Source organism: Ambystoma mexicanum, chromosome 9 (assembly GCF_040938575.1).
Source record: "Ambystoma mexicanum isolate Mex_15411 chromosome 9, UKY_AmexF1_1, whole genome shotgun sequence".
NCBI lineage: Eukaryota > Metazoa > Chordata > Amphibia > Caudata > Ambystomatidae > Ambystoma > Ambystoma mexicanum.
In genome coordinates, this window is record NC_090931.1 from 134588463 (window position 1) to 134611736 (window position 23274).

The 23274-nt window shown below is 47.5% G+C and overlaps 1 protein-coding gene across 1 annotated transcript in view; it reads right to left on the reverse strand.

Annotated features, from left to right (window-relative positions):
* The window catches only part of ALG9 (ALG9 alpha-1,2-mannosyltransferase), a 944483-nt gene that overhangs the window by 533050 nt on the left and 388159 nt on the right, over positions 1–23274 (reverse strand). Inside the window, exon 11 of the mRNA XM_069614305.1 lies at positions 23051–23180. Within this exon, the coding sequence (XP_069470406.1) occupies positions 23051–23180 (130 nt within the window). The remainder of the gene's footprint in view (positions 1–23050; positions 23181–23274) is intronic.

Sequence of the window (23274 nt, forward strand, 5' to 3'; positions counted from 1 at the left end):
TGGGTGCTTGGGGGGGGGGGGGGAATGCATATTTATCCCGATACCACTTTGGAACCGTCTGCCTCTGGGGGACCGAGGATTTTGGCATTGACTTCGGTCTCCGCTGCTGTCTGCTTGAAAAACAGGAGATGCTATATGATCATATGTACAACGCTCAATAACATTACTAAAACAAAAAAGGGACACTCAAGAGACTGATATACAATACCCAACCGAGCCATGTCCCTTTTCCATTATGATATAAAAGCAGAGATGGATTTAAACCAAGCAGCCAGTGGTCAGAGCACGACCACTGAAATCAGCAATGAGAATCCACAGGTCTGTTTCAATGCCAGCAGTCTCCCGCCCTCTCGTCTGTTGTGCCCAGTCCACTGCACACCCTCCCATCTGGTCTGTTAAGAATGGCAATTGCTACGCAAAGCACGGACAGACAATAGCCAGCCAACATTAGAAAGGGGGCATCATGAGCGGAGAGAATGAAGCCATTCTGTAAAACAATTAAGCTTTACTTAGCTATAACTGAGAATTATTATTAAAGAACATAGCAGATGCATCCTGACATTGTTCACAGTCACAGGTAGTAAACACACATTTCTTTGAAAATGATATGTGAGGATTAGAAATACAAGACTACAGACACCACTAACTCACAAACAAGTCTAAAGAGATGAATAGAGAGCAAACAGCCATTAAAGCACAGCTTTGAATACATCATAACTACTGCCATTGTTCTGGGCAGGTTTCAACTCTGTTTCTTTTATTGTCTGTGCTATTACAGTAGGATACAGCCATATGCAAATCAGCAACCAATAGGGGGGAGCCAAGCCCGAACTGCTAGGCAATGTCCCCTCTGCATGGGTATACCAGCAACTCCATACATGGTTCGATATTATTGGCTACCAATGCGGAACAGCTCGATTCCATAGACAGTGGCAACAAGGGACCTGCATCGGGGCATCCTCACAGTACTCACCAAATGAATGGAAAACTTTCAATAAATCATAACCATTGGCATTGCTCTGAGCAGCTTTCACCTCATCATTCAGAAGAGAAAACAGCATGCGCAGGTTAAAAAAATAAAAATAAAGTACTTTGCATCTAAACGTGACGCCTTCAATAACTGATCACTTTTTCATGCAGGTTGGCTTATGATGTATGACTGTCTTTTATGCAAGAACCCCACATCTGTTATAATCAAGTCCAGAGCCTCTCACTCGCACCTTGTGTGGACCCATTCCCCCCTCCCCCAGGCTACTGGTGCAGCCCATTTGCTTACAATCCCCACACTGCCTCAAATCCTTCTGCAACTCCTTAAGATTCATGTTAATTTTCCACTGCCATTAGAACTTTTTTCAAATCTCAACTGAAATTTTCAACCGCATTGTACACCTTAAAACAGGATTACAAAAAATACCCAAACATCTCAAGAGACTTCAGACACCCTTAACCTACGGCCAATGCTTCAGGCACGTCACCATCACATACACTCTCAATAAGAATGTATAATCTTCTAATGGCTCAGTGAGGTTGTCACCTGCTTGGTCTACAGGGTAGATGGAGTGACTCCGGGAGGAGTGGGGGCCAATCCCCATCCCCCATTTGTTATGTGGCGCCTGGTGTGGGGACTCGACGATCCATGGGTTCACCCAACAACATCAGGGACTTGGAACAGGGACCCCACATTTTTTTTATCTTACTGAGCATTTGTTAAGCGATTTATACAACAGATGTTTCAAAGCGCCATATGCCTAAATGAGGAGGGAACAGGGGACGTAACAACAATGGTAAACAGTAAAATACAGTAATGGTCCTGCTAGGCCTTGTGGCAATTGGCCGTGCAAGTGCAGAGAGGAAAAGTGCAGGAGATAGGGGTGGAGGACGGGAGGGGAGCAGGGTAGTGGATAAATGCTGGCGGAGGGGCTGGAAGAGGAGGGCTAAGGGGAGCCAAGGAGGAGAACCTCAGGCTAAGTGCTAGTACAGACGACTCTCAAGGGTGGGATGTGGCGCCGCCTAGGAGGCGCCCACAAGGGCAGAGCAGTGGTGGGGGAGGGTGCTGGTATCGACTGGGAAGAAGGGTCTGGAATCCTGTGGGATTCACGAGGATCAGGCCATCGGTCACAGCAGCAGTGGGGTGATTAATAGGGAAGGGGAAGAGGGAAAGAGGCAGAGAACAGCAGGGCTTTGAGCAGTTTCCCGAACTTGAGGAGGTCCGGCTCAAGCCTGAGAGGGGCAGGGAGGCAGTTCCAAAGGGAGGCGCAGCCGAGGAGAGAGACCTGCCTCCAATTCTCTTTTTGGAGAAGCGTTTGACAAAGAGTTGGAATTAGAGGAGCGTAGGGCTCTAGCAGTGGAGTATTTAGGGATTAAGAGTGGGAGATAGCGAGATCCCAGGCCCCAGAAGAGCTTTGTGGATGATGCAAATGGCATTGAATTTGATCTTGACTGGCTCCCGGTGGCTGCGGAGAGTTTTTAAGGCTGGAGAGATACAGTCTCTGGGCTTGAGGATTAATCTTGCAGCCCTATTCTAAATTAGCTGAAGGGGGCGTAGGGACGAAAGGGGGAGATTGAGGAAGAGGCTGTTACAGTAGTCCAGCCTAAAAAGGACCAGAGCTCTGGAGACATTGAGCTTCTGAGGTGAAGGTGAGGAAAGGAAGAATGCCTCTGAGGGGTTGGAGCTGGAAGTGGGACTTCTTAGTAAGATCCATGATGTGAGGGGTGAAGGAGAGATGGTGCTGCAGCCCTTAGAATCACCTGACAACTAAGGGAATAAGAAGTCACTGTGGCCAGCGGGGGCCAGCAGACCCGCAAGAGGTGAACGGCGATAAAGAGAGAAGACCATATTTAAAAGGCCAGTAATTCATATGTGAAGTAGAATTAACCGCCACAGTGCACGGCTATGCAGACATGCTAGAGGGTAACACAGACAAGGGGCCTCATTACGAGTATGGAGGTAGCCATGGTGCTATTAGCGCCATGGCGACCCGCATACCGGGTCCGGGTTCCCTGACCTTGGAGGACCTGTTATTTCCCCATTCAGGGAACCCTTCCCCATTCGAGCCCCCATAGGGCTCAATGGGAATGGGGAGGGAGCCAACTCTCTGGTCCTTTAGCGGGTCCCGCTAAGGGACCTCGTAATGTGGTGGTAAGGGGGTGAACGGCACCAGCATCCTTACCAGCGCCGTTAACCCCTTACCGCCGACCTCGTAATGAGGCCCAAGGAAACTAAGAATTACCAACATAAGGCTTCAACAGAATGTTGTTCTGGTGGGTGCCCCACGGCTCAGGAGTAGAAAGCAGAGAACATTTCAACCATGCTCTGACACAAGCCACGTGTCTGCATTCTACAGAGAACCCGCGTGAGGGGAAATTCGGAGATGGTGGGCTAGCCTCTTGAAGGCTCGGTCCGGGGGATAGAACACACGTGAGGCGGCACACTGAATTCACACACGTCTTCACCACCTGGCCAATCCCCAGCCCAAAGTTAGCACATATGAAGCATGCAGACACTAGCCTGGGGGAGGGGAATCTTATAAATACCCAGAGAAATGATTTGTGAGCAATGGTGTTTGGAGCAGCAGAGTGGACAGGCGTGGAGAGTTGGAGGTGCAGAAAGAGCAGGTGGAGAGAGAGGTCAAGGTGCAAGAGGAGGATGGAGAGGGTAAGAGCTCAACGTGGAGAGGGAAATGGTGTTAAAGGTGCAGTAGAGGAAGGATGTAGAGAGCTGACGGAGCAAGAAAAGGAGGTGAGTGAAAAACTGAGGTTGGAGGATAAGGTGAAGATAAAACTGAAGATATAGGAGGGAGGAGGTAGATAAGAGCTGAAGAGGAACAGGCAGGGAAGAGATGAAGATGCAGCAAGTGGAAGAAAGGAAGAAAGAGTGGGGGAAGAAAAGGTTGGAGGAGAAAATCATGCAACAGGGGTGATGTGAGAAACCTGAAGTTGTCTCCCTAGCTAGTCCCCGGGGATCTGTCATCGAGGTGGCCAGGACATGGCCATCGTTATTTGATCCAGTTCCTGGGGTGGACCAGTGAGGGAGGATCATCTGGATGGGGGATCCTTGGGGAGTGGGACACTGATGGGTGGGACGCAGTATCCCCCTTCGTGCAACACCTTTTCCCCATTCTACCACGTATGACAGTTAAAACCACTACTTCCCCTCTTCTTTTCCGACACAAACGCTTTCACATGACACACCAGAGAACGGACTAACACCACAGCCATTTACCTGACATGTCCCAATACAAGGGTCAGGCAAAGTCAGGAAATTGATCAGAATCACACACACCTGAAGGCCGCTAGGGCAAGAGAGCACAGTACGAGCAAGGCAGACCGCACAATGTGACAGCTATCCAGGTCCAGCAGCTCAAGAGGAGGAGAAAGTTGGCGAATATCGAGAGGCTGACAAGGAGAGGCACGACCTTGCCCTTTCTGATGCAGACCCGCGAAACCTCCGCAGAGGGAATCGTAAGACCGAGGACAATAGCGCAAGTGTGCTGCAACAGATGTCAATGGTACACAGAGTGTGTTGACGCTGATAAGCAGGAGGGAGGGATACTCCTGCTAACGTGGTACCGGCCTTGACTCCAGTTACGAGGGAAGCCACGCTGTTCATCACAGCTGGTGAGTCGAGGGGAGAGCTGATAAGATCCGGGCTGTGGTGAGTGAAAGACGCAAAGTGGCAAGTTGAACCAAGTTCAAAGAACTGTAAAAGTGTTTAGGGGAGACCAGCTGCAGAGGCAACCGGCACCACGTTGGTGCTAACTCAAAAGACTACGGTCGATCCTCGTCTGAGTGTAAGTACAGTTACTAGAAGGCCATAGTAGAGCCGCCCAGTTAAGTCAAAGTGGTCACACAGCAGGTCAAGCAAAATCCCTGTACAGCCGAAAGCCTTTGACCTAAGAACTGTGAGAAAGCAAGGCAAGTGAATCCCACAAACATTTGTGAATGTGAAGGGGGCAAGAGTGAACCCGACCAAGGGATGCGGACGAGAAGGGGGCAAGTCTAAAGTGCCAAGAAACAGTGTGTTGACAAGAGTGAACCCAACCGAGGGATGTCCACTGGAACTGTTTAAAAAGACATTAGGAATTGTGAAGGAAGGAAAGATCATAGTGAACTCGGTAGAGGGAGGCTGAGAGGAAAGAGGGTCAGCATCGGGAAGAGGGGAACCTAGAGGTGAAGAATACTCACCCCCAAGTGAAACCAGGAAACAAACTTACATTTGTTGAAGAAACCTAACAGAACTGTCGACTTGTGCTGGGGAAGCTCGAGTGTGTGCTGTGCTCCAAGATCCCACCTTGCCCTGTGCTCAAAACATGCGGAAGGGAGAACCAAGCTACTGCATCCTGACATATTATTTGAGAACACTTCTTTCTTTTCTTGAAAACCATCCCACATCTTTTGTATTCGTTGTAAGGTTTGGCAATAGGTTTCTTAGTATAGGCCCTTTTTATTTGACATAATGCCACTAGGACTGCCTTATTTTCATTTGATAGTCGACGCTAGCTCCCATCTTGGATTTAGGTTTAGATTAGGCATTTTTCCAACCTGCATACAGTTTAACACCCTTGAAAAGTGATCACTTGTGTCTGTCTTTACTGTTGCCACCATGAGTTCCTTACAGTGAGGACAGAGGTTAGAAAACATCAAGGAGTAAATAAAGGTTGGAGAAGAGTATTAAGGAGAGGAGAGTAAAGAGCGAGCAAGAGATGGGCAAAACCAGAGGAGGACGCAGAAGCTGAAGGAGAAAAGAAGAAGTTGAGTGAGGAGGCCTCTGGAGGCGTAGGGCTCGACAGTCAGTAAGACAATGACCATCACATTTTGTCTGGAAGGAGTTGGAGAAATGTCAAGCTTGTGGAGGATGGGGGAGGGAACTGGCTGTCAAAAAGTCTGGGGGTTAATGTACAGGCCTAGAAACAGGTCCCCAGGAATGTGGGAGTATAACTGTGGTGCGGAAGAGAGCAAGCCGAGACTGTGTGATAGGATCAGATTCCAGGACAGAGTAGCACTTACTCAAGGACCTAGAGACCCTCATGGCCTTGTGAAGAATCCAATGGATCCCTCACTGAAGCCCTGCCTAACGTCTCCTCCCAGGTGGCCAGGGAAAGGCAGATGCTTCCTGACCTTGCGGATGGTGTACTGTAGGAGGTTCACCTGGGAGGAGACAAGGCTCAGAGTGGTGGGGGGATCCCATGGGATGAGACACAGTATTTGTCCTGTGACAAGGAAAACCTTTCTAGGTTTCCTAAACAGGTATTGGCTTATTGTCATTATGGCGTCCATGACTCACATATGGAATCTGGGGTTCTGGAAACAAGTATTATAAAATCTAAGAAAGCCTTACAAATAGAAATATCTTTTAAAGTTATTCAGGATACATACCTTCCTTACTTTCAAAGGTATAAGGTAAAGGAATGTGGAAATGTTGCCTTAAATTGCTTGCTTCCCCTGTAGCAACAAATTCTGAAATTGGACTTTTTAATAACTTTAAGTAAACCTACCCTTAAAGTTAGACAAAAACCTAAGAGAACTAAATTCGTTGTTGGGGACTACATGTCCCAGAATCCCATAAGTACTTGGACGAGAAAGAGGGCTGAATAGGCATGTTTTTAGCATATTCGGGCAATTAAGCCCAACAGCCCACTCCTGAAGGAACCTGGGAGGAGAAAATGTGAGGAAGAAGCTGGACTGTGACTGGAGTTCGTGCAGCAGTAGAAGGAGAAAGAAGAAGGCACAGAGCTGGCAGACCAAGCAGAAGTGGGAGAACCAGAGGGACACCGGAATGTGGATGCAGCTGATTTCCTCTGCTTGTTCTGAGAGGGCCCTCTTCCCCCAAACTCTGAAGTGCAGAGGCTGCGCAGCGGAAGACGTGCAGAGAGGTGGTTTTTCCCCCCATGTGACCCCGATTGCCATGGTTGCTGGAAGAAAAACATGTCGGAGACCGAAGCGAGGAGCTGTGGGCTAGTCGCAGGTCTCAGGAGCGAGAGGGATTCCTTAGTCGAGTGGCCAGACCGGAAACACCTGAGCAGAGGAAGGGTGTGGTTCGTTGAACAGCCAGAAGTAGTTGATATGCCAGAAGTCGTGGAACTCAAACAACTCGCAGAACAAGGATATCAAAAGCTGGTGAGTTAAACCTCTATATTGAAACAAGCAATCATTGTTACTAGGAAAAGTCAAGTGTTTAATTGAAGTTGGAGAGAGCAAGCATTGTCCAAGCTAAGAGTATCCCCTATTGAGAGTAAAGTAGATTTTTCTCAAAGCCAGAAACTGTACTAATGAACATCGTGATCATACAGAAGATCAAACTTGCCTAAGATACACGTGTGCAAGCATTACCTGAAGTCAAAAGAGTGACACCAAAGCGTCTGGGTAAACGTGTGGATGACATTGGGCAAGGAGGTGAATGCAGTTGGGGAAGGGAAACCTTGCTGCTCAAACACAAGACTGAAGTGGCTGAGGTTGTAGAAGGACAAGATAGACAAAGAGGCTGCCCCTTTTGAAGAGATATTCAGAGAAAGAAAGCCTTGTCTACTTTAGGGATTGCAGTGATTTAAAGTGAATCTTCTCAAAACCGGTCTTTACAATATAAAGTACTGAATTTGTGGTGATATATTTTTGGTTGTTAGTGGATGCAAGACTTCAGTAGTTCAATTGAAGTAGAATGCTATGGGGTCAGGGAGTGTGGCCTCATGGTAAACTGTGGTATAAGTGAAGTAGTAGAAGCATCAGACATTATTCTGAAAAATATACCTACTGTGATTTCTAACCTGAAGAGACGAATAAGCATTGTTAACCAAGACTTTTGTTCCATTAACCTTCTGGAAGTTGTATTTCCTTTTGAACTGACATTGGGCCTCATTACATGTTTGCCGGTCTGGAAACAAGGGTGCCGGTAAGCTCATAGAGTCCTATAGGACTCTATGGGAATGCGTGTTAACAAATGTACTGGCGCCTGACTTCCCGGCCGCCAGACTTGTAATAGCTCGGTGGCACCGGAAAGTCAGGTGCCAGTAAATTATTATGGGTCTGGCGGCAACTCACTGGCAGCACTGGCAGGGTTACCACTGGACCCATAATGAGGCCCATTGTGGCAGAGAAAACCATTGATGCTATTCTGAAGAAGTGGAAGGTCTTTATTTCTACAGAAGAGGAAGCTTTGCTTTTGTTACAACTAAATACATCTTTACTGTGATATTGATTTTTTAAGAACTGATATTGACCTTTCAAGAACTGATCTGAGGGTTTACTACCTATGTGGAGTTTCCTTATATTCTTTTTGCTGAAAGCTAAAGAGGAATATACCTTGAATCCTGGGAAGGGATTTGGTAAAAGTTTATCAATATATTGTGAATGTTTTCTTTTATATTTGATGTTAAGAATGAGGGCCAGCATTCTAGGTTAGATTGCTGTCCCTTAGTTTTGTTAGGTAGGGAAACCCACGCTAGAGTATGGCAAATGAGGCATTTTGATAATTTTGTTATAATTAAATGGCATATTTTGAACAAATATCAAACTCTTGACCGCCTTGCATTGCTGACCCCACACAGCCTACCTCACATCTGTGTGACGATGTGGTGGCTATTCCAGGAAAGCATGGTCCAGCAACAGGAGTGCTTGTTCTACCACAGGGACACTACCATCCTGAGGCCATAAAGAGAAACCCACGGCAATCAAGGACACCATCTGCATGAGCCAAATTGTGGAAAGAGACTTAGTGACGCTAGGGAAAAGACCCAACTACCGCTGCTTTAAATATTGTTAACTGTGGTGGAGAGATACCTTGAACCAGACACTTTGTTTTGGCAGGAAATCATGTGTTTGTTGTCATGCTTTCTTCTTTGTGGAGCTAGAAGAGACAGACCAACCTTTTTGAACTTTTTTTGCCAAAACTCCCCTGAAAAGGAGGCAGAAGGGAAACTCGACCCGTGTATCCTAGTATCAAAGGAGAGGTCCCTGGGGGTCCAAAGGATCAAAGGGGGCCACAAATCCGAGACGCATATTTGAAACAGAGCGAGACTTTTTTGGAGGCAATCTTTCGCTATATCTGGCTTGGTAATGCCAGACTAAAAAGGCCGGATGAACTCTGCCTCATGCCATAAATGGACAAGGACATATCCCTCCAGTTATTAATTGGCCATTTCCCTTCACTACCCCTTAACAGCAAGACTCTACCCTGCCAGAGACCTGTGCATTGTCAAACCCTGAATAAAGACAGGCTAGCAAACTCTACACTTGCTGGTCATGTTTTCCCTCTGTCTTTGTGGCGTCAGTAAGTGGGATAACGGACCTAGATTTCGCAGTCAACGGTGTAAAGGAATGTGGTACTATATGCATAGTGTCTCCCCCAACACAACCTCCCAGTACCACCGATATTTCTGCCCACGTCCCTAGCAATAGTAACACTTCTACTAGGATTGGATACTCCTGTCCGTGGCCATCCAGAGAGAATACTTCTGATAAAGAAGGTTGGCAGAGAAAGAAATATGATTTTGAGTCAAATGTTTGTGCATGAAGGGGACTCGCCACCAGAAGAAGCAGCTTACAAAACTTAATTATTGATTATCCATCCCTACTACTTTTCCTCCATTTAGCTACAGATAGGAGGAGACGTTCCAAAACTAAGACGGCCACACCACCCTCATGGGATGTCATCCAACCTGTTCAGAAGAATTTATTTTGCCAAACAGACTTACAGATAGCAAGATGGAGGATGCAACTTTTAATGAATTGAGCCCAGACAGTGACGTGGAAGAACCAGCAACCCTCGAAACCATCTCGAGTAGGGGGAGTGGCTGGACGCGACTGCGGCATTGATGCAAGTTTGTGAAGCTCTGTCTGGCTGGCACGATAAATCCTGAGAGCATCCTTCCCTGATGACCCTGCTGAGCGGAGGTGCTGGTGCCAGGCTTCCGAAGGGACCCGGTACCTATGGCAAAAAACACAAGATTGAGGACCCCCTGTGAAGGAAGAACAGAGATGGTGATTGATGGCGTGGCTTGGCCGCCATCCGGCCAAGGGACAGTGCATCAGAAACACATCGGCTGACTTAAGGCCCCGCTGATTGCTGTCAGCGGAACCCCCAGAGGGATACCGACTGGGCAGAGGACCTGCGCTGCAGCACGGAAAAGGCAGCAGGAACCCGCCGACCTGGGAGGACAGTTTCCCGGCAGACAGGCCCAGGTACGGGAACCTGAGGCAGGTGATCTGAGAACCCTGATCGGTCTCAGCACCTGTGCAGGGTGCAGTGAAACACACGGTCGACAACCAACAATGGTTAATGACTTATCCCAGGGGAGCTACAGGGTTCGCAGAGCGATCATCACCACGGGGGCTGGAAGGAGGTTGTGCACCCAAATTGGAGCAGGTCACACCAAATGGATCTTAGAATTGCCAGTGGAGCCAAACAGACAGCCCACCTACTCACTGACGCACCGAGGGGCCCGACTTCCGTCAGGTCTCACAAACTAACCGGTCCCTGGACAGGGGTCATGGCAGCAACCACCTTATTGGTAGGGGTCCACTTTCCAGGGCCACCACGGGGCAAGTCTAGGTCTGGTAACACTGCGCACATTATGAAATCAACGTGCTATCACCAAGTGTTGGGGTTCTGTACCTGTCTGGACTGGACACCTGCATACTATGCATCATTGTGAAGGGCCACCAACAACAAAAAACCTGAACAAAGTATGGGGACTAAAGGTGGAAAGGCTAAACAAGCTCAGCCAGTGACAGATGGTTTTGCGGTGGACACAAGCACAGAGTCAGGGAAAACCTTGGAAACAGTGATGTGTGCGATCGAGGACTCCCAAACATCACTGGAAAATAAAGTGCAAACGGTGGCCATTGAGTTGTCACTGCTCAGGGTTGACATTCAGAAAGTCCACGGGAGAGTGACAGAGGTAGAGAGGGGAGTGGAAGACATGGAGGACACAGTGGCAGTTTTACAATCCAGGTTGAACACTCTTGCTGCGACAACTAAATCCCTGGAAGACCGGGCGGAAGAAGCAGAGGGGCGCTCCCATAGGAACAATGTTAGGTTTCTGGGAATGGCCGAAGGGACAGAAGGTCCCAGCATGTAACTGTTCTTGTAAAGGGTTTTGGTGGAAAGTTTGAAAATCGGAGGCCTGTCGAGTTGGTTCTCTATTGAAGTTTCAGGTAGATGTCCTCTGGTGGTTGCACTCCTTCGAGCAATAGTGCCGAAACTCCACAATTTCCTATATAGGGATGCCATCATGCAAGATGTCAGAAAGAACTCGCCATACCCACTGGGGTCAGCCAGAATCATGATCTTTCCGGACTTCATACAAGAAGTACAAAAACTGTGCAGAGGAAACTAACAGACAAGGGCTATAAGTACATTATGTTTTTTACGGCAAAACTGAAAGTATTGGTAGAGGGTTGTTCCCTTTTTGTTAGTACCCACCTCCCCCGGAAGTCTGGGACTGGCTGAGGCTACCAAACAGAGGGGTCCCGTTGATAGAGGTGACCCGAGAAGTATGCCGACTGGGAAGGGTGGGGACCGGATTGGGGGGTGGTGACAGGGCCTGCTGATAGGGTGTTGGTTGGGGAAGATGGTCCCTTTTTTATTGGATTGCCCAGCACCGTTGCCCTGCAGGGCTGAAAAGAGCAGACCATCTGACAATCCACAGAACAGTCATAGATCACAAAGGTAGGCTAAGTGGTTGAGAAATACCTCTGCGTGGTCGTTGACAAATTGGGAACTGTGGGTCTGCAACATGATGCGGAATGGGGCTGGGGTACTAACCAAGGGTGGGCAGGATTAGGGCTTCTCAGGTGCGGTACAAAGGAATGTGCTTCAGGTGAAGGTGATGAATGTGGTATGAGGTTGAATTACTATCCTTGTTGCAAGGGACTGCATGGGCTGCTTCGGCTTCCTGCTAGGGTTTCTCTTAGCCTCTAGAGAGTTACGTCTTAGTCATTTAGATGTTGGGATACAGATACACAGAGTTTTAGGTTGTATCGGGTGGAGGCATTGGGGGAATTAAACAGTTTGGTTAAATTGGGAAGGGGGATTATTGTATTGTATTACAACAGGATAGCACACTGTTGGAGAGAATATTGGCAAAATGTCCCGTAATCTGGGCCATCAGATACACATATACTGTACACTGGTTGTCATACGAAAGTCAATGGTTGAGGCACTACCGTATGGTGGTAGTGATGTTGTGGAATGTTAACGTCCTGCTTGATAAAAGGTAAGGGAGGGGTAGTGTTGCAGCTGATAAATGGGCACAAACTCCCATTCCTGCAACAAACGCACCTGACTGCATGTTTTTTAAGAGATCTAAATAGCCTTTGTGTTCACGCTGGGCTTACTAGGGGAGCACATGGGGTGATGGTGCTAGTGCGAAAAACCGTACCACTCGAGGTCCTGAAGGTGGCCTGTGATGCCAGAGGGCGGTATGTGCCGGTGACAGGGTCTCTCCGAAGGGGGATCTGGGAAATATTGAATATCTCGCTCTGCATCGGGACTTTTTGCATGAAATCCAGGAAATGTTCGTTCAATATCAAGCTGACAGATGGTTGGTGGGCGGAGACCTTAAAGATGTAATGGTGAGTAGCACAGATATGTTCCCGGGCCAGAAAACAATACGATTGCAGAAATCACCATTGAGTAGGTTTGCAAGTGCTAATGGGTTGTTCAATATGTGGCGCTATACACACCCATATGAATCGGGATACTCTTCATTATGGGGAACACCGCTCTCTTTCCAGGCTCGATTATTTATTCGTACCTCCCTCGGATATACATAAGGTAACTGAAGCACAGTTCCTGGCGAGAGGCATTTCCGGCCACCCCACACTGCTGATCTCAATGGATTTGAATGTTAGAGGGCACCACTCTTCTTGGCGTCTCAATGCGTATTATCTGGGCTGCCCGGAAACGGTTGACAAACTTCGGGATAAGACAGTGGCATATTGCGACATTAATATACAACATGTAAGGAGTCCCGGGGTGCTCTGGGAAGGGTACAAGGCGGGTATACAGGGTGAAGCAATTTCGGTTTTGGCAGCTAGAGAGAAACACAGAATGTGAAAGGTATGTGAAGCTGAGCTGTTGGTATTGCATCTGGAGAGGTTGCTCTTGACAGACAGCTCCAGGAGTCGCAACGCCTACTGTTACACAGGCGAGACTCCTACTGCAAGCTTACAAGGCACATGGCCAAGCAGGTCTACTTGTCATCCAGGGCTAGTCTTATGAAGCAGGGGAAAAGCTGGGAAATTATTGGCATTGCTGGAACGGTGAGATTCACCTCCCAGATGTGTACACAAGGGGTCATCAATGAATCGGGTGAGTTGGTCAGGGACGACAGGCAGATCTGCAAGCCATTTGCAAACTACTGTAAGAAACTTTAAGCAGTCCAAGTGGGCTGGGACCAGCCTTCATGCGCAGATCTCTTAGAGGAGATTCTGCCACCACAGATTACACCTCTGCAGGCAGAAGAACTAGAGAAGGAGAAGCCAGGACCTAACGGGTTCCCGGGTGAGTTGTGGAAACACCTCAGTAATGTGGTTACAGGACCCATGCTGGAGATGTTCCAAGACAGCTTGGACGCCGGCATGTTGCCACCGGCTTGTGTTGTGACAGTTATTCCAAAAAAGGGCATACAGGGGGACTCTGCCTCGTATAGGCCCATCTCCCTTCTCAATCTGGAATCCAAAATATTAGCAAATGTTTTGACAACAAGATTACTTGTGGTTTTACCGGCACTGATCCACGTTGACCAAAACGTCTTCTTGCCCAACAGGGCAACCCATATAAACATTCGTCAGCTCCATTCCACTCTAGACATGGCCGACAATATCTCTGACCCGTTAGCACTGGCAGCCATGGACTTTGAGAAGGCTTTTCATTCAATCTACTGGAGTTTCGTTTGGGAAACAATGTTGCGCATGGGTTTCAGGCCATCCTTTCCGTCATGGCTGAAACTGTTATATGTGCACCCCCGGACAGCGATCAGTGTCAATGGAGTATTGTCCGGTCACTTTCCTTGGAAAGGGGTATGCATCAGGACTGGCCTCTCTCCCAGGCCCTGTTCATTTTGGGCATGGAGCCCCTGGCAATATGGCTCAGAGGGGAACCTCTCGAGAAAGGTTTCATATGGCCATCGGGACGGGAAGACTGCATCGCTGTATGTGGGCGACCTATTGTTATATTTTGGGGAATCACAATGGTCGATCCAAAAGATAACTTAAATCCTACAGATTTACAGGGGACATAGTGGTCTCCCGGTCAACTGGTCCAAATCAGTTTTACTCCCGGTGAAGGGCGGCCTGGCAGTGACCCCGGATGGTACTGCATTTAGAGTAGCAAGAGATTTTTTTAAAATATTTCGGCATTCAGGTGGGTCTAGGCCCTACTGCCTTTCTGAATCATAATCTGAAGCCAATCACCACAAAAGTTAAAGCAGATGCAGGATTCTGGTCGCCCCTACCCCTGTCCATATTGGAGAGGGATGCAATGTTCAAAATGATTACACTGCCCAGGTATTTATATATGCTGCATAACACACTGGTTAGGATTCCGACCGCAAAGTTTAGCTTATCGAAAACAGCGTTGTGGAAACTGTTGTGGCGGGAGTCTGAACCTAGAATAGCTCCACGTTTTCTTTTCGGTGTGGGATGATGGGATCAGGCTCTCGGATCTAAAATCTAAAAAAAAAATACTATTGGGCTTCACAGTTGGTGGCGGTGATTGGGTGGCTACATGGAGATAGGAACAGTCCACACATTGGGTTGAAGTGCGCCTTCATGGTTCACAAAGACCCATTACAGACGCTCCATGGATGAATGTTTAAGAACAGATTACCCCCTATCTCCCAAAATAGATGGGAAGTGGATGCAGCTCCCTTGGAGGCAGAAGAATGGCTAGAAGCTCTTAAGACACCCTGTGAAATAATGATGCCAGCTCCATTCTGGTTGATCCAATTGAAAATACTGTATTGGATATACTTACCAGGGAGGCACTGTTTGCCTGGGGCCGAACTGGGCACCCTAATTGTCTACGCTATCGCGCTGCATTGTGGTTGTTCTACCACACTATATTGACATGCGTGAACATCCAGAATTACTAATGGACGGTTGTAAGGAGGGTATCGGAGGTTGTGGCACTGCCGGTCCTGAAAGAACCCAAACTACTCCTTCTGAGAATCTTGGGGGGAGGGGAGCCAAATTGTTTATTATAAACAGCCTTGATAATAGCAAAAAGGAATATTGCCATGTTATGCGGAGCAATAGAAACCCCAAAATTATCCAAATGGACATGGACAGTTATATGGCAATGGCGGAAAGATTATACAAAGCAAGGGGATGTCCTGATGAATTGGGGACGATTTGGAACAATGGGACAGAGGCAATCTAAATGTCATATACAACTGTAGCAATGGGCTCCTTTTCTGTCATCAGAAGTAGTGATGTGCATCACCTGGGACTCCTTATTTGTTGTAACTAAGAAATGCGTATTATTGCTCCGATTATGTTGAACATACTCAGGTGGGTTTGTCCTGCTTTCTTTATTTGTTGTGAAAATGTAATAAAAACTGTTTTATAAAAAAACTAAATCATTTTGAGCAAACCATAACTGCACAATGGGCTGTCCTAGGACAAATGCAGAACACCAACTTTCCCACCTACGTACCCTCTTCAGAAATGTGAAATTGGTGATAGCCGTGAAGCTTTTTTCTCCAAATGTTGAGCTCACTACTGAAGTACCCTAGTAGAAGAATTGCTGACCCCGGGATACCGCTTCGCTTTGCTCTTGACAACACCCTTGGAGATGCCATCATGGGACATCTCGGATAAGATCAAGAACTTAGAGAGATATATCACTACCTTTAATTACCTCGCGCCAGGCGATGTTTATAATCTGAACTCGACTAGAGCAATCACAGGGGACGAGAAATCTTGCAGAATTAAAGGAACAGCTTGTGTTAGAGCAAATCATCAATTCTTTTCCCTCTTACCTATGGAAACCAGTGAGACTGCTGCCTAAAACGGATGGAGAACTGGCCATCCAAACAGCCACAGGTTTCAAGGGCCCACCAGAGGCGACCGACTGACCAAGATATGATCCACTCCAAATATCCCTTTGGGTCAGCCCCTTCCATCGAGAGCATGAGGTTTCTTCAAAGAAAACTAGAGCTGAAACTGGAAGTCCAAAAAGAATCCCACTACATCGTAGTCTGCGTTTCACTGGAGTCATCCCAAGCGAAAACCAACAAAGGCAAAGGAAGGGGAGTGGAGCAAGGACTGATGCGCTGTTTTGAATGTGCAAAAGGGGGACATCTAACGAGGCAATGTCCATTGGTACCAGAGCCAGATACAAACTGCTGTGCTCTGCCCTGGAGAAGCAAGAAATGGGAGCGATGGCTGGATTAATGAAGAACCACAGACAAAACTCTCAGACAATTTCAAAGCTATGTTTGTTCAGAGGTAGAACTATCAAGAGTTCTACCCCCTGATTTATTTACTTATTTCATGTATAAAGCACACAACAACCAGTAGGCATCGAGGCGCTGTTACAGAGATAAATAAGTACATGGATTTACATAGTTAAATGGGCACATACATACAACAGTGTAAACTGGAAGTAATGAGGATCATGTGTGAATAGTTTAGTCAAGCCGCCAGGTTTTGAGGGTTTGGCGGAAAGCATAGTAGCAAGGTACTGCTCTGAGTGTGGGTGGCAGGGAGTTCCATTGTCTCGCGGCAATGAAGGGGAAGCTGACACCACCTGCTTTGACATGTCTTACTCTGGGAAGGACTAGTCGTGGGAGTACAGTGCTCCGGTAGGTCTTGATAAGGCTGCTCTGACTACCTTCAGGGAAAGAAAGGGGGGCTGTATTGGTGATGCACGTGTGAGTGATGGCCAGTGTTTTGAATAGGATGCCTTCTTTGATGGGAAGCCAGTGGGCTTCGTGCCTCGCTGCGGAGATATGTTCTCTTTTGGGGATGCTGAGGGCTGCTTGGAGTGCATTGTTTTGGATGATTTGTAATTTCAGTACATTTGTGGATGAAGTTCCCGCAAAGAGGACGTTGCAGTAGTTTTGAGCCCATTACCGTTCTGGCAATGGTGAGGCAGTTCTAAGTGGAAAAGGATTGTTTGGCTGCATTCAGTTTGATCCAGTAGGCTGCCGAGGATGCAATAGCGCTGACTTGACATGACAGAGGGTGGCGTCTAGGTAGACCCCAAGGGTCTTGACTGAGGATGATACGGAAATCTGTATCTTGTTCATATTAAACGCAGTGTATTGACTTTTTTGTCCACGTTTCCTGGGGCCCTACCAAAAGGATTGGCTGCCATCGAGGCCTGAATGGTCGAGTAAGATGCATTAAGGGCCTTGGCGTCTGCTACGTAGCTACCAGTGAGGACGACGACGACTTGGGTATCATCGGCATAGTTGGTGTAGGCTATACAGATGGTGTCCATGATGTCAAACAGGGGTCTAGTAAAGATGTTATAAAATGTGGGAGAGATACAGGAGCCCTGCGGCACTCCACAATGGATCGTAGCAGGGGCAGCGCATGCTTGTTTTGAAAACACCCTCATAGCTCTTCCCTCTAGGAAGGAGGCAATCCATGCTGTAGCTTTGGGTGAGAACTGAGCTGAAGTAGTGAGGTGGTGACAAAGGATTTTGTGGTCCACTAAATCAAACGCAGCTGATAGGTCAAGGGCAAGCAGTGCTGATTGAGTGCCATGGCTGGGGCGAAAGCCAGATTGATGTAGTCCCAGGATGCGATTGGTTTCAAGGAAGTGTTGGACCTGCAAATATGCCGTCTTTTCAAGAATTTTTAGAAGGGAGGGGACTGTTGCATCAGTGTCTTTATGGATTCCGGTAGCAGATAACCCCCAGCCATAGTCAATGTGGCATTCACTGAAGAATTTATCCCAAAATGATAGGTACTGTGATGAAGTCATCTGCTTGCTCTGGGGCCCAACAAGGTGGTGACTCAGGGAACCGGTGCGCCCTGAGACAGTTGATGTTAGGCACGGAGTGGTATGAGGAGGATCGCCTGGTGACCCTAACTTGATCCCTATTACATGGCAGAAATCACTGTGCCACCTAAGGCCAGTTTAGACCGGAGAGACCAAACCCAGCTCACGGGTTCACTATTACCACTACCCAGAGCACTTCAGAAATGATGCACACACACACCACCAGTACAAGTATGTCGCCCACTCACCAACCTATGGAGCTTGACGTTCACTCTGAGCTGACCCAAACATTTGCCAGTGGAAAAGGAAGCTTTCCCTTTAGAAAAAAGATAGTTTAACCACATTCTTCGACAATAGTGAGTGTGTTTAGATATTGTAACAACGCTCCTTGAGTGTCTGAGGGACTAGTGCGAACTTTGCGAGACTGAGGATGCAATGTTGTGAGTCTGAATGTTGAATGATCAGGATCATAACTCTCTCCCCGGAGGTACAATGTTGCTCATTAGTGCAGTATACCAAAATTATCCAATAGCATTTGCAAAGTTTTTTCAGTCCCGAAATCACACATTAGGAACACTGAAGAGCTCAGCACAATGCTGGCAACAACCAGAAGGGTCAGAGGGGTAAATGTAAAATCCAAGATGGTGGCAAGGCAAATTATAGCCTTGTTCCAGCCCCTAAAGCCAATATTAGCCTCAACTGTACACAGGAGGGACAACCAACCACAGCTCTCACCAAATTACCAGTCAAAGGTGCAGACTTTGACTGGAAGACAGACCCAGGGGAAGGAGAGAACAGTATAAAGGCGGCCAGCCTCTGGTGCCCGGAGTGAGTTGTTGTAGAATGCTGTGGCGAGCAGAGTTGCAGTACGAGAGGGGGAAGTGATAAGATGATGCTGGAGGCAAGAGGGGGAGAAGAGAAAGGAGGAGACAGCAGTCTCGGAGGAAGAGGTGGTTGTGAAGGAAGATGAGGAAGCACCAGTGCCCAAGGCAAAAGAATAAGATAAATCCCTGAGCTAATATGAGCAGGAAGGTGTGAAGAGGCTGGGTGGAGGAGGTGGGAGAAGGCAAAAGACCCTAGTAGAACGTAGTAGAGAAGATAGAGTAGTAGTAGTAGTAGTCAGGGTGGTGGGGGAAAACCTGAGTTCTGAAGAAAAAGAGCATCCCAAAGTTGGGGAAGGGAAAAGAGTCAGCAGAGGACAGCAATGACCTTTGTACCTCCCCTAGCACCAACCGATACACTCTGGCTGTGCCTGCAACTTGTTCAAGAGACTGGGCCTGTTGGAAAGACTGATCACCTGTGAGGATGAAGATCAGAATAAAGGTTTCAGGAACAGCTGGAGAACCCGCAACACCACTGGGAAAAGTGAGGCAATATCACATCCAGTAGGAGAGACTTAGGTCTTGGTTTATTTTCATCCCATTAGGTTGGCCTGTACAACCATAAAGGAATGTGACTAGTCCCTCCCATGTTGAGTCTTCTGCAAATTGCGTTGGTGTCCTAACAGCACCCCACCACTTGAACACTGAGACCGGCAAGTCTAGCCTCACAGCTGAATCATACTGAATGTCATGGGAGAACCAATACACGCAGAAAGGACCAACATGCAGGGACTACCCAGAACCCAAGCTCCTAGGAACACATCTACAAAGATTCCATACCTGTTTGGACAAACCTAGAGGAGTCTCTTTCTGGCTGGTATAAAGAAGAAGGGTGACTGTTGGGGGATGTTGGGCGGGGCACAGAGATTTCAGTTATGATGGGCCCCAACCCTTCCAGCCTGAACCCAGGACCTCCTCTGATGCAGAGGTAGTGGGGGCAAAATATGAAATCATCAGTTGTCAGAACATTTATGCACCCCTACACCACACATTTTCCAATGGTGAGCCTGAAGGAAGGTGGGGGTATGTGGTTATGACCCCAGTTTTGCGCTTACAAGCGGGTCTGTGTGGAGGGTGACTCAGGGGCCAGAAACCACCACTCACTCAATGATGTAGGGTCTGCAGGTTGTTTGGAGAGGAGCTCCTGGTCTCCCAACAACACCAACGGACTGCCACACAAAGTCCACTACTGCTGCTGCAAGTCCTCTATATCAGTCGTAGGTAAGGCAAACACAACCAGAGTGGCCAACGGGTAGGCAGACCTGTGAGACGTGAATGGTGATGAACTAATGGGAACTAATTGCCCTTTAAACCAGTACTTGAGTGAGGTAAAAGGAAGCACCACACTCTGCAGTTATGCAGATGAACGATAGGGAAATATGGATGAGGAAACTTTCAACCACACATGTGCCCAAGTGAACATTCCAAGATGAGCAATTGTCCTATAGAATTCTTGGTCCACAGGGTGAAACATTATGGGTGGAGGTGCTTTGAATTTGCTGAATATTCAAGGCATAGGGAATCCACAGCCCAGAGTCAACAGTATAGACGTGTACAACACATAGACAAAACCCAGCACAGGGAAAAGGATTGCATGTCTATAACTATCCAGAGAAAGTATTAGTGAGTGTGGGTGTTTGGATCAGTGGAACAGGCACGTGTGGAGGGACGGGGATACAGAGAGAGCAGAAGGAGGAGGAGGTGAAGAAAGAGCTAAAGGTGCAGAAGGAGAATAGGGCAGCTCGAGGATGACGAGAGACAACTGAAGATGAGGAGGGGACAGTGTTTACGGTGCAGCAGGAGGGGGAAAAGAGCAGAAGCTGCAGTAAGACGAGGAGGTGGAGAGAAAGTTGAAGGTGCAGGAGGACGTGTCGAAGAGGGGAAGAAAGTGGAAGGACAAAAGGTTGGAGGTGGAGAACACCAAGCAGGGAAGAGAGGACAGCGGTTGGAGGAAGGATGAAATATGGAAATCAAGATTGAATGAAATGAGTATTAAGAAGGAGAGGAGTAAACAGAGCAGGCCAGAGATGGGGGACCACAATAGAAGGAGGAAGAAGAAGTTGAAATGAGGAGTGTCAGAGAGTGGCAAAGTCCCTATAAGCATAGGACCAGCCACAGATGGAAAATAATACAACTATCAAACCATTGTCTCAAAGTAGTGGGCAGAGGAACATGCTTGACAGATGACAGATCTGCAAGGAGGGTAGCCTTGATAAAGCCTGAGGGTTAGCGTCCAGGCCTAGAAACAGGTCCTCAGGAATGTGCGAGTGTTAGTTCGTGGCAAGGAGACTAAGCTGGGAATTGATGACAGGAACAGGTCTCTGGGACAGAGTAGCACCATAGCACCTAACTAGCTACTAAGACACTAGCCTGGCTACCTATGGGAGACACCGTGGAAGCTATAGCCACAATGCTTAGTCCTGAAACGGGAGTGCTTGTTCTACCTCAAGGACACTAGCTACCCACACTGAGATCACATGGTGAACACCGGCAGAATCCAGGATGCAAGCCACATGGGTCAAGTCATGCCAAAAGGCTGAGTGACACAGAGGAAAGACATCCGAGAGACTATTGGTGAAGAACTAACTTTTTTGCTTTCACTGTGGTGCTGAGATAACATGAAGCACGCACTTTGTCTTGGGAAGAACACATTTGTTTGTCGACATGGTTTATTTTTGGTAAGTGGAACAGATGGGGCAAACTTGAGACTTATTACCAAAATGCATGTGCCCCCAAACCAGGCAGAGAGGAAACTTGACCTGGGAGCCCCATTATCAAAGGAATGGTCCCCTGAGAGTCACAGGAGCTACAGAGGCCCAACACCAAGACTTGTATTGGCCTAGAGAGTGATATTTTAAGGGGGAATCTTTCTCTATTCCTGACTTGGTAAGGCCTGGCCTAAGGAGAGTCTAAATAAACTAAGGTGCCCGCTGAGGGTGTATCAGGAGACACATCCTCCTGTTAGCCATCCTCGTTATTAACCCTGTCAGAGACCTATGCATTATAAAACCCTAAATGAACCCTTAGGCTTTGATAATTAATTTCTTGGTTCTCCAGTCATGTTTTCCTAGGTCTTTGTTAAAGGCTCCCTTTTGAAACACACTTTCCTTAAAAAAGGTCTGCTTCCATCGTCTGCATAGTTATTTCACACAACAAATCAAAAATACCAACACTTTTAGGATCTGCTGGGAAGACAGTTGCTTGAGAGGCAAAGTTACCAACCACAAACCCCGGTTCTCATTTCAAGTTTGGTGCTAGTCAGAAGGAAAATGTGCGTCTGGAAATAGTTGCAGATGGCCTGCCTAAGGTGGATGGATCAGATCTGGCAGCACTGCCTCAAGATAAGGATTCCCATTCAGGATTTGGCAGATCCCACTTCTCCTCACAATGAGTGTCTTTACTCTGCATAGTCCTAGCCACATCTATGTTACACAACTCCATAGCCCTGGCTAACGCAGACCCGACCTTTACTGCAGTCTTCCCCTTGCTGCTCCAACAACGCCAGATAGTCGTCGTCATGTACTGAACAAGCGTCAAGAGTCCAAAGTGATACAAGCGGCAACTCTAAACCACATCTCGCTAGCCCTGAAAGCATTTCAGTGGCCCCATGCCAAACCAGCGGTGGCCTTCAAACTTCATCCGATCATTCAGTGCATAGACATATTTCTGGTTACCTCACTGCTACCAGTATAGAAGGATGGCCGTGACACTATGTCCCTATGTCCGGTGGGGTTTATACCCCATTGGACGCTGGGAACATAGTGTCATGGGTACCTTAGGTGCGAAGGTCTGGCCAAGTTCAAGGGGTTTCTCTTGGGAACATTCGCCTTTCCTGCCAAAGGCTCAAAACGGGCTTCATAAAAGAACCAGAAAGGGCTGGGGAAAAAAAGAGTTTCCAGCTCCACCTGTACGCTTAACTTCAAATGTCACTGCCCAGTTGCCCCCGACTTGCTTTGCTATTCCCATACAACAATCCAGCATGAATTCCTATTCATGCAAAGGTACACAATGAGAGATGTGCATGGTCCAAGCAGAATACAAAAATCAAATCGGTAAATGTAAAACAAAAATTTTAAAAACACATGTGCCATACAAAAAGTTGTATATTCTTTTCATTTACCATATACATCCTTCCATCATTGTGACAAAATGAACCCATGATAACGTTTTCGTGAAAATCTAGTCAAATGAAAGGAACTGCCAGGCGGAACATACCAACCTCGAAACAAAGCGATGGAGCGAGACAGTGACAAAAGCGCAAAAAGCACAACCGTCCCAAGAGCCAGCCAGTGAGAGGAAACCGTATAGTGCTCGAGTCGATAGCGCTGGAAGAGGAAGTGGTAACATTTCTGAAAAGAAAAATCACAAATACAACCGGAATTAAAATGTTGAATACATGAAAAGCGCTAAAACATATTCAATTAGTTCATAACCCTCACTATC